Source organism: Macrosteles quadrilineatus, unplaced genomic scaffold, assembly GCF_028750875.1.
Source record: "Macrosteles quadrilineatus isolate MER2022 unplaced genomic scaffold, UCM_ALF_1.0 Scaffold_1__1_contigs__length_201487025, whole genome shotgun sequence".
Taxonomy (NCBI): domain Eukaryota; kingdom Metazoa; phylum Arthropoda; class Insecta; order Hemiptera; family Cicadellidae; genus Macrosteles; species Macrosteles quadrilineatus.
Window position 1 is genome coordinate 11,150,025 of NW_026542594.1, and position 18,527 is coordinate 11,168,551.

The 18,527-nt window shown below is 35.4% G+C and overlaps 1 protein-coding gene across 2 annotated transcripts in view; it reads right to left on the reverse strand.

Annotated features, from left to right (window-relative positions):
- Nucleotides 1–18,527, reverse strand: part of LOC129001749 (probable E3 ubiquitin-protein ligase HERC4) — a 167,156-nt gene that overhangs the window by 18,106 nt on the left and 130,523 nt on the right. For both annotated transcript variants that reach the window (XM_054429189.1, XM_054429181.1), the window contains one exon: nt 8,571–8,664. In XM_054429189.1, coding sequence (XP_054285164.1) covers nt 8,571–8,664 — 94 coding nt within the window. The remainder of the gene's footprint in view (nt 1–8,570; nt 8,665–18,527) is intronic.

Sequence of the window (18,527 nt, forward strand, 5' to 3'; positions counted from 1 at the left end):
CTGGTTCGCGAACTCATTCAAGTTTATCCCGCTTTTCACCTTTAAACCAAATTTCATCAATCGCGTTCACGGACGTATATATATATATATATATGTCTATATATATATATATACATATATAAAAATTTGAACGAATAGTGTTTTTGGCCTCTGGGGACATCATAATGAAAAAGTAAATCGGTCCCGGGTCTAGGTCTTACCGTGCCACCTACGGTAATAGCTACTTCCCTATAGGGAAATTCGCTAATACTTCCCTATAGGGAAATTCGCTAATACTTCCCTATAGGGAAATTCGCTAATAACGTACCAAATAAGTTTTGAGTAGTTACATAGTAGTGACAAGATAGTAATTGGGCTTTAAATCATAATACTAATAAGAAAAATCATTGTTAATATGATTAACAAATGAATATCCATTTGCCTGACTGGATTTTTACTAAAAATATATCCTAAAAATGTAAGATATATTCCCTATTTAAATAACTTTAATTTTAACGAGTACTAGGTTTACTGCTATGGGGAGGGTAATAAAGCATGTATTTATGTTAAAAGCTTGGTATGAAATAAATAAATGTTCCAAGTTTGATCAAAATATCCATAAATAAGCAAACTGCAAAAATTTTATTTTCCTCCATAAGAATAACATGGGAATTTTAAATTTATTACTAACTTTTATTATTTATCTCAATAACCGTTAGAGATAGAGCAAACCTTGTAGTATGAAAACAAGGGAAGGGAGGCTATACCATGTATCAATATTTGTTTAATGTCTGGTAATTTTCCAGAATCCCTTAAATTATCTAAAGTTGTGCCTATTTTCAAAAAAGGTGATTTTTTATGTCCTGAGAGCTATCGACCGATCTCTGTTGTACCGATCTTCTCAAAAATTTTGGAAAAGGCTGTGATACACCAGGTAACTAAATTTTTTGAATCCAACAATTTGTTTTCTAAATCCCAATTCGGCTTTCGAGGGGGACTGTCAACTGTGGACGCAGTTGGTAGCCTTGTTGTTGCTGCTTTAAATGGTTTTGAAAAGCATGAAAGCACATTCACCACCACGTGTGACCTTTCAAAGGCTTTCGACTGTGTTCCGCACGACATCCTTCTCACAAAACTTGAACAATACGGCATAAGAGGTGTTGAGCTAAACTTTTTTCGGACCTATTTGGCCAACCGCACACAGAAAGTCTTGTATAACAATAAGCCCCTCTGAGGTGTCGGTAGTGAAGAGTGGCGTGCCCCAGGGATCGGTCCTTGGCCCATTTCTATTCTTAGTTGTAATTAATGACTTGCCTGTTAATGTAAATTGTAATTCTATAATTTTTGCTGATGATTCAACTTTTTTCTGCAGTAGACCTAATCACAGTTTAGATAATCTTAATGTTTATATGTCCAACTGTCTCATTGAATGTAACGATTGGTTCTAAAGTAGCGGTTTTCTATTGAATAATAGTAAGACTCAATCTATTTTATTTAGTTTAAGTAACCATGATTTAAACTTTCCTCAACTCTGTGATAATGTTAAATTATTGGGTATATACCTGGATTCTAAATTAGGCTGGAGTGTGCACATTGACCATGTGTGTAGTAGGCTCTCAAGAGTTATTTACTTACTCCGCAAGCTTAAAAAATTAATCCCTAGACACTACCTACGGATGGCCTACTTTGCCTTCTTTAATAGTATTTTAAGCTACGGTATTTTGCTGTGGGGCTGTGGTCATGATGTTAGCAGAATCTTGCTCCTACAAAAGAAGGCTTTAAGAATCATTACTTTTTTTAAGTACAGAGCCCATTGTAAACCCTTGTTTATTCAGGAAAAAATACTCACTGTTTTTAATTTATTTATTTATGTGTGTCTTGTTTATGTAAAAGTTAATATTAATGCTGTAGCCTTGAGATCACATTCACATAGTTATTTTACTAGACATAGGAATAATTTAGAGTTACCTTTAGTCAGGCTAACAAAGTCACAAGAATCTTTTTCTTATATAGGGTTAAAGATGTTTAATCGTTTGCCAGCTGAGGCACACTGTGTTGATCTTAAGTTATTTAAAAGTAAACTTTTTTGCTGGTTATTAAATCACCCTTTTTATAGTTTAAGTGAATTTTTCATGTCTGACATTGATATTAGTTTTTAGTTTCTGACTGATGTAGGCCTTAAATCTGTGTAACTTACTTTGTTGTTTAAATTATTAAAGTAGCCTAGTTATTGAATGTTATAGGCCCTAATGCTAACCACTGGACATTTTATCCTTGCAGATTACTGAGACTTCTTAGCCTAAGTTACTCTCATATTGACCTTAACTATACAAAATGTTCTTTTTGTAATTTGTTGTAATAAATTCTTGATTCTTGAAAAAGATGTATTTTTAGACGTTCTTTAACTTTTGTATTTACAAAAATTCTCTAATACCAATAGTTTGTGAAATATTGTCAAAAAAGTGCAAATTGGCCGCCATTTTCCAAGATGGCGGCTGAAGCACAGCCGGGATTTATGGGAACTTTTGATATTTTATTTATTTAGGCTTACTAAACAACTGTGCAAAGTTTCAACTTAGTCCGAATTTGTTAGGTCGAATGGCAGTTTTATCCCTAAAATTCTTGGACTATTTCCACAGTACAGCACAAGCATCAATTAGGAGAACTGCTTGTAAGTTAACTAATTTGATGACTGTGTTCTGTTTGAATGTTGCACTCCTCCTCAGAGACCCAGGGCCGCGTTAAGGGTCAGTGGCGCCCTGGGCAAAAACCCAAAAGCAGCGCCCCCCCCTTATATATATATATATATATATATATAAAAAACTATAAAGTTTTGACCGCAGCAGAGTTGGGAAGGGGCGTTGACTCATCAGTTCGCCGAAATTCACAGCAGGTGGGTTGGGGGTTGGGGTGAGTGCAATGAACTTGTGACAGTACTGTAGTTGCTATGCGAATGCCTCTTGCCCTGCGCCAGTAGCTTAATTATATGCACAACGCAGTGATTTCATTATTGTTCAGTATACAGTACAGTGTGCAGTACATTGCATTACACACGTATTGAACGAGACTCTACGAAGGGAGTATGTTTTTTCCATGGTTCTACTATAGGCCTATGCATATATATTTATTAGCATGTTTTTTTACCAGTTTTGTCTCGAGAGTCGAGAGGGAGATTTCAATTCCGTATCAGTGGAAATACTGGTTAATACATTTAACTTACTTCAAAACTGCTTCTTGAGTTTTGTTTTCTTTTAGCCAACCGCTTGTGGCGCTCGGCTCCACTAGGTTTTTTATGCATTTTTTACTGTTTATAGGCCTACTTACTTGTATCAAGACTTCTCTATTTATTTATTACTGGTTCACTAACTGCAGTGTGAGTGTCAACACTGACTAGTGACTGTCACAGTCTAGGTTGTGTTGTGACTGATTTGACGACTGCTGGGCCCTGTTTCATAAAAATTCTAGTCTAGTATTTATGGACTAGTAATACTAGTGTATATTACAAGTCTACGTTTCAAAAACCTACTAGTGTAAAATACTAGTTACTAGTGTAGGGACTAGTATTACTAGTGGTTTTTACTAGTGTAGACAGCAATGTGTTTCATAAAGTTTTACTCTTGTAAATTACACTAGTAAATACTTGCTATTTTCTACCAACCTCTCTTCACCCGTATTATTTGAAGTAGACTAGTATTTTTGGAAAGAGAGCTATTTCATTACTCACATCATTAAAAAAAACGAATTATTAAGTTCTTTTTGCAAGTGCGAATTGGCTCACGAATAGATCTGTGAGTGCTAAAATGATAATTATTATAGATATAAATTACAATCAATAAATGTGGCGTGGTACAAAATGAGTGAAATTCAATTTTATAATGTATGTACAATCGCCCTATTAGAATAATTATGATTAAGTTATCAATTTCTGTGAATTTTTAGTCTAATTTTACTTGAGTTAAATTTCATGGTTATATCAACTATTTAGCTATCACAGAGAAAAAATTTTTAAGCTTTGATAGGAACCAAATTAAAACCGCATATCGTTTTGAATACAAAGATGTACAAAAATGTATTAATCAGATTATTTTACACCCAATTAAGGCTCTCGGTTTTATTTAAAGACATTTTAACAGGAAATAATAGTAAGGCAATTTTAAAAAGGAGTTGCATTGTATTTTTTGAGGTGCTTATTATTTGCTTCCGTAAATAGCTAAAACCCTGTGATGTACTAACAATTTTGTAGACCTATATTTGATTTTTGGGCGTTGAACTTAACTGCTTATCATAAAAACATTACTTTCAATCCATTTTGGTATTCTGGATTTGTTATTCAAAGTAATAAAAAAAATAGATGTTGATTAGAGCTGTTATTTTAATGTAAAAACATGTAAAAGTTTAATTAATGCAATAAAAAGTAGAGTGGCGCAGATTTGGACCAGGGACCGACCACATGACAAGCGAGAACTCTGTCTCTGAGCTAAGCCCTGCCGTAGCGCCTATGCCATGTTTTACTATACTTGAAAACCTACTTCTCTATTGCTTGTAACGGCGTTGCAATTATTTGTTACATCAATAAACGTTTAGGCTTATTATTCATGGTTTGTAGACTCAAAATTAGAATATCACCAAATGGTTTTCAACCCAAATATTCTTATGCATTCGAATATTTGAAAACATAGGTTAGGGTACTTGAAAACGTTCCAAACAAAATGTCCTTAGACGATTTAATTACATTCAAAATTTAAGCCTTCTTTTCTTTAATCATAGCAAGCTAAATTTTATATGTCAGAATAAAACAAAAACCATACAAATTGTGTGAATGCGACAGCAACAGATCAACTTTTTTACCCAACTCTGTTGAGCGCCGCAACTAGGCCTACAACCGGCTACTACAATCACCGTGTTGATTGCAGCGCCGCGACGCCGCGCCGCGCTGTCGGCGGGCTCATTGACGAACATAAATAATAGCGTTTTGATAAATAATATGTGATTGTTTTACTTATGTGTCTATATAGTTATTAATTTAAAGAAAACACTGCGTTTCTACAACTATTTACTTTTTGTATCAAATGAAAACCAAATTAAATCCCTTTATGAATGGTTTGAAAACCCGTGATTGAGGTTAGAAATTTGTTTTGAGAATTTACCTTGTAAAGTTGGTCACGTGACTAGTAGTTTTGGTCACGTGACTAGTAAAATACACTAGTATTTACTAGCGGTATAAAAACGTTTATGAAACACAAATTAGTAGGACGGGTAAATACGGGACTAGTATTTACTAGACTAGTAATTACTAGACTAGTGTTTTTATGAAACAGGGCCCTGCAGGCACAACACGAAGACAACCTACTGACTACTAAGGGAGGAGTACTGTAGTACTACTGTAGGCTACTAATGTACTGGACTGGCGCAGCGCGGTAGTTGGTAGTAGTTAGTTGTGACTTGTGGGGATGGGGGTGGGACTGGGAGAGAGAGGAGGGGCAAGTCAACCGTAGGCCTGTAGACTACAGCTGGCCTACGTGCTATTCCCGTAATTGGCTGACGTCGCGTAAATTGCAAAAAAAATCATCTGATGTATTGCCACATCAGTATATATTTGTTTTGATTTGATTGTTATCGTTTTGATAATTTTTCTCAATGGTAAAATGGTGTTTGCAATCTGAGTGACGTCAGCATATGACGGGAATAGCACACCTATGTATTTTCCTTCCACCATGCAGGCCTCTCTGCCTCTGATAGTATAGTGAGTGCGCCCGGTTCACACTGCTGCCTCCCTTTCCCTGACTACACGAGGTATAACCTGAAGTTCAAGTATTTTAAATTTTGTTGTATTTATTTACTTTTGCAATAAGGCAAAATCACTTAACTACAAGTTGAAATCACCCATTTGATTTTTGAAATCCCGGCTGGTAAAACCCTGTTTAAACCCTAGTGCGGGCGGTGGTCCAGGGCGCCCCTCGGGCGCCCCCCAACCACCGGCGCCCCTGGGCATATGCCCAGTCTGCCCGTTTATAAAAGTGGGCCTGCAGAAACCATGGATTTATAATGTTTTTAGTCAAGTAAATACTTGAAAACATTGTTGATAAGGTAACTTCGCAACAAATTAATGTGGAAATTATTAAAAACTTATATTGATTGATTAGTTTGGGTAATTTTCCAATTAAAACATAAAATTAGGCACAAAATGATTATCCTGTCTCTTCTATAGGGAAAGATACAGCAGATACTGTATACAGCTTTTAAGCCATCTTGAATATTTCAATTTGCTCAAGGGTGACAAAGTGGCACCCTGCAGATTTTAATTATGTATGTCTTGAAGAAACAGAAACCACTAAAAACATTGGGTGGACCTTACTTCCAGGTTTTTTGACCTGCAACCAGACTATTTAAAAAATGTGATTCTTTTGCTTTACTTTAACAGTATTTATCTTTTGAATTTCTGGCTATATTAATGAGTTCAATCAAGTCTTTTTTTGTTTCTTTAAGGTTTAAACATGTGCTATGATTCTTGGTTTTGTTTACATTTACGTAGTCATTTCTCATTTTGTAACCATCATGGCAACCCATAAGGTCAATGTTAACATTTAAAGGATCAACCATTGATTATATTCTCATGAAGAGTGTTTATAGTCAATGATTATACACTAAGATTAGCAAGTTATCAAGCTCTTAAGCTGCTAATGAAAATGTAAAAAAACCCTAACATGAGTTAGAAAACGCAAGTTATACTAGTGCCATTGACTATACAGGGATAGTAAAAAGTGTGGAGACCCCCTGTTATTTTTTTAACGGCCGATACTAGAAAAACTAAACTCGGCACACCTTTATGACATGTTATGAAGTACTTTTTGGGCATAACCGTCACTTGGTGTACATCCCCAAAATGGGGGATTTTGGGGGAAACTAAAAGATTTCAAATACAAAGACTCATTGAGTGACCCCTCATTTTAAAGGTCCTTGGAAAAGAAAACCAACAACGCTAACTAGAGGTCTCTATCTCAGTTCAGTAAAAAATGGCAGCCAATTGAAATTCTCAGAAGTTCAATTTAACTTACAGCTTTCCAAGTCTGGAGACCTGCTGTAAATTTTGTGGCGGCTCACACTAGGAAAATTAAACTCTACACACCTTTTTGGCATGTTATGAAGTACTTTTTAAGCCTAATAGCCACTTGCTTACCAAACCCAACATTTTTAAATGATAAGCCCCATTGAGTGACCCCTCATTTTGAAGGTCCTTGTAAACAAAAACTAACAACGCAAATTAGAGGTTTCTATCTCAATCCAGTAAAAAATGGAAGCTGATTGAAATCTTTAGAAATTGGAAATAACTTGCAATTTTATATTCAATTAGCTGCCATATTTTACTGTGTTAAGATAGAGACCTATAGTTTGCATTGTTACTTTTCTTTTATTATGGCCTTCAAAATGAGGGGTCACTCGATGGGGCTTATCATATAAAATTTTTGAGTTTCCCCCAAAATCCCCCATTTTGGATTTGGGAACTTGTGAGAATTTCAATTGGCTGCCATTTTTTACTGAACTGAGATAGAGACCTCTAGTTAGCGTTGTTGGTTTTCTTTTCCAAGGACCTTTAAAATGAGGGGTCACTCAATGAGTCTTTGTATTTGAAATCATTTAGTTTCCCCCAAAATCCCCCATTTTGGGGTTGAACGCCAAGTGGCGGTTATGCCCAAAAAGTACTTCATAACATGCCATAATGGTGTGCCGAGTTTAGTTTTTCTAGTATGGGCCGTTAAAAAAATAACAGGGGGTCTCCACACTTTTTACTAACCCTGTATACACTATATGTGTATTACATTTATATATTCAATGCTTGTACCATCTAAAAACATTGCCCTCGATCTGACAACATGGCGGCAACTAGAGTTCTGTTCTGTCCAACTAGTTGTCACTGTTGTCATCAGTCAGGTGGACACAACAAGTCGTGAAATGCAAAGGCAAGCTATTTTTGATTATAAAACTATTACGAATGTGAGATAATGAACTTTGAATTATTTATATTGGCTGACTTCAGAGTATGTCAAATAAACTATGATGTGCCACTCTTTACAACCTTCAATGTCAGTTGAGTTTTGCATCATAATTAACCTCACTTTTCAGAATCGGTATAGAGTACAATGAAGCAAAGTATCGAGTATTGCAGTGTATTGAAGGTATTGAGGTATCGAGAATTGGAATCGGCCCATCCCTACTTATCTAACTAATGTAGGAATAACAACATTTACAGAAAGTAGGCCTAAATAAAAATATGTATATTACACTTGAAATATATATGTACACTACGTTCGCCTATTGAGTTTAATGATGAATAATTGTCCAATAATGATGATCACAACTTATACCATATTTTTCACATTAAAATTTTTTGTCCTATAAGTAAAGAGTATATATATTTCAAGAGTTATTGGACATATCTTTATTTATTTTTCGCAAGTAAAACTCCTCAAATTCACAAAAAATAAATACAAACATAGGTTTTGCAATCCTGTTAATCCTGGGATAAAAGATGCCAATCCCGGGATTTCTAGGTATAAAAACTGGCGGGATTGAGACCCCTAATAGCTAAATACCTTGGTAGATCCAGCAGGTTGAAACAGGTATGTGCTACAGGCAGGTATTTGTCATCAGTGGTTGGTTGGATTGTTAAGTGTACTGCTTTCATACCTGCAATATACATACACATGACACATGAAACAAATATGAGCAAAAACTTATCTTATTCTCTAATATGAGCAATGTCTGTTTGTCTGTCTGTCTGTAATATATCTCGAAATCCAGTGGAAGGATTTTGACTAAATTTTGGATTTAGGGACCCACAGCCCTAAATACATGATTGGTGACAGCGACTACCTCGGGAAAATTTGTATTTCGCTACACAACTCATTTGAAAATTTAAAAATGTAACATTGACCTTATGGATTGCTAAGTAACTATGTTGGTTGAACAAAATAACAAGGAAAAAGTAAACAAAATACTTGGCACATGTGTTTATAACAAGCCATCCACAGTATACTAGCAAATTACAAAATACATTACAAAGGGAAACACATCAGTTGTAACTAATAAGCAAAGATTATACTAACTAAGGATTACTTGATATTGTGGAAAATAGTTCCGATCTTATACTGATTATTTTACTTAGCCCTCTCCCACCAAGAACAAATGCTTGAAGTACTGAGGCATTTCAAGGAAACTAATTCCATCTAGGGGTTTTAATTGGGATAAAACTATTGCCGTATGCTAAATCCCTGTGAAAAAAGTCAGAATATAAATTTCTTTAGAAGTAGTAGCGAAAAAGCAAAAAATCTTTGTCACCAGCCATTTTGAAACTAATATAATTTTGTTCATATCAAATATTTATCTGATGTTATTTGTGAGCGCCAAAGTCGAACAACTGGTTTGTTTATAAGTAATAATTGAAAATCTATATAATTAATACGCTACATGAAACTTTGTCGGTTGAACTCCTCCGCCATTTCTTAACCGATTTTATCCATTGACGTCTCATTGGACAGAGCGTGTCGCGTAGATTTGCAAACCAGTGGCGGTTCCAGAGAGGGGGCCATGGGGGCCATGGCCCCCCCGAGATTTTTTTTTTTTTTTTATTTAAACATTTATTTTATTTACATGAATAGACTATTACACGCACATAAGCATGTTGGACTATAAGTGTCACTGAAGAGTTGAAAGACTTGGACAAACTGTGTGTCTGGAAAATCGTGGGAAACCCCGCTCTGCACTCTGTAGCAATGCAGTCTGGGCAGTGGGCGTGGCACCGCGTCCGCGCGCATCCGCGTTTCCTGCCATCCGGTACGTCACCGTGTCGATCATACCTCCACATTACGTTACACCTACACTTGTGGCTCAGCTCAGTATTCGTTTTGTTAATTTGTTACGTTTTTTGTTGTGTTTGTTATTAAAACACAGTTTTACAAGATATAACCAATGTTCATCTCCATTTGAGCGTCTTGAGCTCAAGCACCGGACAAGATTATAATGGTAAGTACTGATCATGAAAGTTTTTAAATCCTAGGCTTAGTTGTTTTCTAAGTTAGGTTAGCCTAGACTCGAAATTGAGCAACCGCCATTAAACTTACTACCACTCATGTGTAGACATTAACAAAGTCGCAGTGGCACAAACAGTAAGCGATTGTAAAATATCGATGTTATAATATTCATTGCGTTTGTGTTTTTTTCATTGCGACAATGCCACGGCAGTCGGCAGCGGACAGATCCGCAGAACAGAACGCCGTTTTTGAAAAACTATAATAGTTTTGACGAAATCGTCGACAACTAGTTTATGTACCGACAATCTAGATACGGTAGTTAGTTGTTGTGTGGAAGTGGGTCTTGAAATAACCGAATTATTAAACTCGTCACCGCAACTTCCACATGTTAATGTTATGTTAAGTTACGGCAATATAGACAAATAGTAATAAACTAAGCGCTGTGTATGTTGCGCTGTGGAGTGTGGGAATGGTACGTAGGTCGGAAGTCTCACAGGAAGTATACGTATTGTTTGCTATCAAACCTGAGTTATTTTATGCGTTTTCACATTTTAGTTCTCCACTGATTCCCAGGTACTATAATTCTCCATTATTTTTGTAAAATAATGAGCAAATGTATTGTAGCAGTACACTTATGACTTGTTTTGATTTTATATATAAAAAATTCTTAAAGTGATGTATTTTATTTTAGTAACCTATAAACATTCAGTTAATTAAGAGTGAAATCATAGATTAATGTTAAACTATGAATAACGTAAGTTTCAAAACGGTAGGTAATGCTTTGAGAAATAAAAATAAGTGGATACTGGGAATTATATTAATATATTTACATATTGTAAATTATCGTCATTACTTTTACTTAAATGGCTTTTTCCAATTATTATTATGATAATAATAATTGGAAAAAGCCATTTAAGTAAAAGTAATGACGATAAATTATGATGTTAGAAACTAGGACAATAATTCTATAAATTGCTAAAATACCTACTAAAATTAAGTTGCGTTGCTGGGAAACAACGATAACTTACATCTCTAGTATGATATCGGCCAGTTTTCAGTATAATGTAAAATAGTCCTCTTGCCGTTTTGAAAAAAATTTCACAATTTATGCCTTGTAATTTGTTAATTTGATTTATTTACAGATTTTAACTTAAAATTCCATGAACATCGTATCAAACTTTTGGAATAAATTTCCCAATTTATGCCTTGTAATTTGTTAATTTGATTTATTTACAGATTTTAACTTAAATTGCCTATGGTTTGTATGTATACCTGTATATTGTATTCCGTTCGTTGTTCTAGGCATTCCAAAATGATCGGAAACGCTTGAATCCAAATCCAATAAGTTCGTACTTTAAAAAAGTAGACAAGAAAGATTACGTAACTCAGGATGCGTCCATAAAACTCGGTGACACACTGACACTCAGTCTTGATCAAGGGATATCTGATGCAGGCACCTCACAAAATGATGTCAATTCCATTCAGATTCATAACATTGGATCTAAAGAAACCCAAAACGTGAAGGCAAATGAAGCTTCGTCCACGATTGAGTCATCCAGCAATGACAGTATTTTCTCCAATGATATAGGATTGTTCATAAATAAAAGTGTCGACGAATATACAAAGTGTAAATTGTTGGAAAACCCATGGGTACCACCGAAATCGTACCAACTGCCTCATTCGGTGCACACAAAGGGAGGCAAGGAATTAAAACGTTATTTGGGACACCATCACCTAGAACAAAGGAGTTGGCTAGTTTATTCTCACGAAAAAAGGGGAATATTTTGTAAGTTTTGTGTGCTTTTTGCCGGCGAAAGGTGTGGCCACAACAAAGGTATGATAGCACAAAACCTCGTCACTCAGCCTTTGACCACTTACGCTAAGCTTTTAGGTAAGCAGGGACATTTACAGTCCCATGAAGATACTTTGTATCACAAGTCATGTGTTCAAGCCGGCATTGATTTTCTTAAAAGTTATCACAATCCTCAGAAATCTGTTGAAAATCAGGTAGATACCCAACGATTACTCCAGGTAAAAGAAAATAGGGAACGACTTCGACCTATAGTGGAATCAATAGTATTTTTGGGCCGGCAGAACATCCCCTTAAGAGGTCATCGAGACGACGGCTGTTTGGAAGAGACAGCTGGGCCTAGCAATGAGGGTAATTTTAGGGCATTGCTACGTTTCAAGGTGGCGTCAGGAGACGAGCATTTAAAACGTCACTTGTCAACTGCTTCTTCAAGAGCCACCTACATTAGCAATACGACACAAAATGACCTTATTACCTGTTGTGGAGAAGAAATTACTGACACTATCCTGAGTCAAGTAAAAAATGCTAAATATTATTCAGTTATATTTGACGAAACGACAGATATTTCTCACACAGAACAACTTTCATTGAATCTAAGATACTTATACAAAAATGAAATACGAGAAGATTTCGTCAAATTCATTGACGCATATGAAAGAATTCCGTCTATAAGTCTAGATCAAGATACAGACAGTGAACAACGCCTAACTGGAGAGGCCTTAGGAAAAATTGTTGTCAAATTGCTGCAAGAATTGTCATTAGATTTAAACGATTGTGTAGGCATCGGCACCGACAGTTGTAGTGTCATGTCATCCGAATCAGTAGGTGCTGTTACTGAAATGCAAAAGGTTTTGAAGAATGCATGTAGATGTCCCTGCCTGAACCATGTATTGAATAACTCAATTTCAACATCAGTTAATGTGGCTTGCATTAGAAACGCCGTGGGTGTGATGAAGACAGTTGTGGCTTTTTTTAATATGTCAGCCAAAAGGAATCAGGTTTTGAAGGCAACTTTAGGATATCAACTATCAAGCCTGTGTGAAACTCGTTGGGTGGAGCGCCACGAAAGCGTCATCAAATTTAGAGCTGCACTAACCAATATTGTTGACGCATTGACTTTAATAACTACATGGAAAGATTCAAAGTCATCATCTACTGCATCAACGTTGCTAAACTCGTTATGCACACCTGAGTTTTTGATATCAATGCTTGTATTGATTGATATCCTGAAAATCACGCTATCCCTTAGTAGACTGCTCCAAACACCATCCCTGGACTCCAATATGGCATCACAAGCTGTAACCAACACACTGACCACAATACAAGTAAAACGAACTCAGGTTGAAACAAACTTCAGCAAAGTGTTTGTTGAATTTACAGAGCTAGCCAAAGTAGTAGACGTTGAAGTGAGGTTGCCACGACTTGCCAGCAAACAAACAAAAAGATCAAACCACCCAGGAACTCCGGAAGAGTATTATAGGAGGTCCATTTACATACCTCTACTGGACAATGTATCAAATGATCTATCAACAAGACTAAGTCAGAGTTCCCTAGAATGTTTTGGTCTAAGAGGGATCATCCCAACAATTCTAGTTGGAGCAAAAAAAGAACAACGCATAAATCTACTAAGTCAGTTGAAAACGGCATTTGATAAATTTTCTTCTATCATTGGCAGTGGAGACAGTAAAATGAACACGATTTACTTCGAAGGTGAACTGGAACTGTGGAAAACACATTGGATGTCACAGCAAGAGAAAAATGTTAAGCTGCCTGAAGACGTAATGGAAGTATTGGATGCCTGTGACAGTAATATATTTCCTACAATATCAAATCTTGTCAGAATCCTGGCTACTCTTCCAGGTATGTGGTATTTAATATTACGGTCTACTATGCATACAGTAAACAAGCTATTAAAACAGTTTTTATTTTATTTCACTTTTAGTAATATTTTGATTCTCCGATCTAATAAAAATAATACCGTAAGGGAGTAGACAAGTAGAGTTAACAATAAAATTGTGGATTTACTGGATTTAAATACCCAAATTTGAACAAATATAAGAGGCATATTACTCTTATTAATAAATAGCCGAACAAAACGTAAACATAATTATTTATTTGTTCCACAACTGCTTGGGTAGTTTTACTTCAGTTAATAATTTATGTTCAAATTTGTAGACGCTTGTGGTGTATTTTCAATTATTAGTTTATATATATATATATATATATTATATATACAGTTAATAAAATTCAGACGTAATGTTTTTCAGTCAGTGTGGCAACAGCGGAAAGGTCGTTCTCCACATTGAGGAGAGTGAAAACATGGCTACGGGCGAGAATGGGGGAGTACCGTCTTACGGGTCTTTGTCTACTTCACGTTCACCGGGATATTGAAGTAGATACTGAAAAAGTGATCGAACGTTTTGCCAAAAAGAGTGAAAGACGACTTGATTTTGTTTTGTAAATAGCCTAAGATCTAACAAGGATAACTATCATAGAATTCACTGTTGAATTTCCATTTTGTTTTATATGTAACTTAAATTAAAAAAAAAAACTGGTACTATAGCCTAATTATTGTCCAAAAATTCATGTTCCTCAAATCCCTTGATTGTTAAAATCTCACAATTTGCTTTTAAACTGTGTAAAAATGTTAGGTTAGGTTAGGCAACGTCAATAATGTAGTAAGCGAGAAACTTTTTTATTTTCTGAAACAATAATTGTTGAAGGAATACAATGCGCGTCAGCATTATGAAACAAAATATTTAAAAATAGATAATGTGAAATTACAGGGACAGTAGAGCAGACAAAGTTGTATCACTGAACAAAGTAGGTAAGTTTTGCACTAAAACTCTCCTTTTCAGATTACAAGAGATTAAACTTTTTCTTCGTCAGAGTGCTTAAAATGTCGACTTTGTAAGTATAATTTTCCAAAAATTTCCGACCCCCCTTGCGCAATGGGGGGTATTCCATACCCCCCACACCCCCCGGTGGTCGAGATAGAATGGCCCCCCCCGAAAATTAGCCCTGGAACCGCCCTTGTTGCAAACTGGCCCTACATTTTTGAAAAAGTCTCTTGGACTCTGCCCCAGTGGCTTTGAAAGTTCCCATGTTATCCTTATGAAGAACATAATTGTTTACATTTTGATCAGCTGTATAATTTAATTGCTGTTATTTATTTATCAATTCAATGAAACGCATTGCGTACATTTATTTACTATTTCAGTTTGTGTAAACATAAACCCCAAGACGGATCGTGTTAGTATGGTTGTATCTTAAATTCGTGTATTTATTTATTATTTTTTGTGTCGCTATGACGGATCGTGTTAGCATGATTGTAACTTAAATTTGTGCATTTATCGTTGTTTTGTGTAGCTATAATTTGTTTAACCCTTTCAGTGCTATGAAACGATATATCGTTGTTTTAAAAAATCTCTAAGGGATATAGAGAGGAAGGTTATTTTAACAAAAAGTAGCAAAACGGCCATTCATGAGCCTGCATGTTCATAGGATACACTAACAACCACTTAGCTAAAAGATTCGCCCAATCCGATGATTTCGAGGTTTATATCTAAACCAAGGATTATGAACACCTCACTATGCCCCAAAGGTTGTAGTATATCGCTACAAACACACAGGTCACCAATTATTTGCCACACAGGACGGGAATCGAACCTGAGCAGACGAATGCCACTGGCCAAGTGACACACGCCCTAGCCTTCTCGGCTATCTGTGCTTGAAGACTGAGGAGTCAAAAACCGGTATTTAAGCTGACGCCACCGATTGCAAACAGATAGCGCTACAGATGGTTGTTCAATGCGTTACTAGGTAGCAGCACTAGTTAGTCACGGACTACTTAGATGATATTTTTCAGTTGAAACACAACAGCGATCATAAATGTGTTCCTGAGACTTTGCTGCAAAACATTATTTTCCCTAAAATGACTATATTACGACATAGACAAAAAGAATGAAATATAGACTGTCAGCCGTGCTGCGGTTGCCATGGTTACCATAGGTTCCGGCGCACACCGCTGTAGTTTACGTAGCGCGTACGCCGTAACTACCGTGGTGCTCCAAGCGGTGTGCGCCAGAACCTATGGTAACCGCAGCACAGCTGACGGTCTATATTTAATTCTTTTTGTCTATGAGTACGATAACCTCGTCCAACTAAATCAAAGTTAAATTCAATATTACATTGTAAACTACATGTCTTTTGATTTTATGAGATTTTGGTTTCAAACAATGCTATCAGAACATGAAAATTTATAGGAAAACCAGGAAAATAACAACAAAATCTAAGTTTTATTTAATGTTTACTACAAATATCGGGATTTATCTTTGTTATATATTTTCTTATTGTCTTATTATTCAAAATTAGCCTAATTAATAAAATAGTGACAACATTACAGTTAAAATTCAACAACAGGTAATGGAATTGAAAGGCAAACAAAAAAGTCTTACGAAATACGAATTATTGGCCTAGCACTGAAAGGGTTAATTGTTGTTTTTTCTTTTAAATGCCTCCGACGCGACGACAACGAAACATAGAGAGGAGGCGTAATCGTGATAATGACTGCAGCTACAGAACAGTGGCGAGTCAGCACCTGACCCTGGACAATCTCAACTATTAGGTAACAAATGCGCTCTAACACTACCCCAAAACGACTTTTCGTTCTCAATTGGCCCTGTGTTGCCTGTACAGTGAGGCATTTTGAGAAGGAGAAAACCGGCCGGAATGCTTTAGATTTATCAATAACAAAGATAAACTTGGACAACCTTATATGGCTATAAGCCAGGAAATGTTTGTAGAAAACATTAAAAAGCAATACCAGGTTATGAAATATGATACAATATTTACAGGAAATGTTGATTACTGTTATATACATCGTGAATATCCCCATGAGTTACACACCGGTAATCTTTGAGTTGACTCTTTTAAACTCATTGTAAATATGACTGTTATTCGTTTTGAAATAACTCCTGTAATACTTTGCAATTGCTCGAATTCTAGCAACATGTACATTAGTAACTTAAACAATTCACTCACTTCATTTCAGTTCTTTATTTTTCTATCGTAATTCATGTAGTAGTTGTTTTGGTTCTTGATAACATATGTTTCCAATTTCTTCTTTGTTTTTGTACTAGGGGTCTGCGGTACAGAAAATTTAAGGTCGGTACGGTTTGGTACGGTACAATACGGTATCGGTTCTCGGTACAAAATCGGTACGGTGCGCGGCTACCCATATTTTTGCGGTTTTCTGCTCAGAACTGTATTTAAACCATTATTTTTAACTTCAATACATTGACATATAGTGATGTAAAATTCCCGGGAATTTAATATGGAGGAAATATTCCCAGGGAATATTGCCGGCAATATTCCCAAAATTCATAAATTCCCAGGAATTTATTTTTAATTAGCAAGGTAGGTTTAAAAACTGTTACTTAATAGTTAAAAGTCATAATTATAAGGTTAAATCAACCACAAAAACTGAAATATATTATAATACAAAGTTTTAATTGAAATAAATAACTGGGAATTTATAATTTTATAAGCTAAATTGCTCAAATCGGTCACTGTGGTAGTTTGTTTTAAATAAAACACAAACAATATATTTTCAAAAAATGTTGATTTAATACAACTAGTGTACCTGTTGCTTGAATTCAAGCTATTGCTAAGTATTACAGGTGTTATTTTTAAACGAATAAAAGTCATAATTTCTGATGACTTTAAAAGATTCGCCTCAAGAATTATGGAAATACTCAAGATCTATATAACAGATCGATATAATCAACATTTCTTGTAAATATCTTATCATTTTTCAAAAGCTGATCTTGTTTTTGAGTGTTTTCTACAAATAGCCTTACACATAGCCGCATTAGGCTGTCCATAATAATGATTATAAATTCTTAAAAAACATTATTTCTATTTCTTCTCCTTGGTGGTGTTCTATGACTTTCCTACGTTTCCATAGTTTGCAAATCGGCTCTTTCAATTATTACTAAGAAATGAAGCACAGTATTAATTCAGTTTTCTTTTAGCGTATGTCCCTATAGGGAAGTAGCTTTTACCGTACCGGTAGTTGGCAAGGTAAGACCAACGAGCACATAATATGATAATACCCTGAGCCGGGACCGATATACTTTTTCGTTTTGATGTCCTTAGAGGCCAAAAGCACTGTTTGTTAAAATTTTTATGTCCGTAAATGGCATGTATATACACGGACATATGTAGCCTGTCAGTGAACGTGATAACTTGAGTAATTTTTCTCCGATTTTGATTCAATTTGGTTTGAGGATGTATGCCGGGATAAACTTAATGAGTTAGCAAACCAGCATGATCGGACCATGGGAACAGGGTTTTATGGGGTAAAAAATGGTTTTTCTTATTTTTTACCCTCAAAACACAAAATTTACCAATTTATCTCTAGACTATTTTAAAGGACTAAAAAACAAATAATTTAGTATACCAAAATGTTTTTGTACGGTTATTGTTTATTAAAAAAATTTAAAAAATAGCATATTTAAAATTCCTATGCTATCCTTATGGGGAATATTGTAAAATGTTGTAGTTTGCTTGTTTATAGAAATATTTTAATCAAACATGGCACATTTATTTTTTTTAGGCTGACCTTCTTCCGCATCGCAGGTCATGACTTTCCATTTTAATCTTTTGGAGGAATAAGAAACTTTAAAGGGCCCCAGGGCCTCACTTTC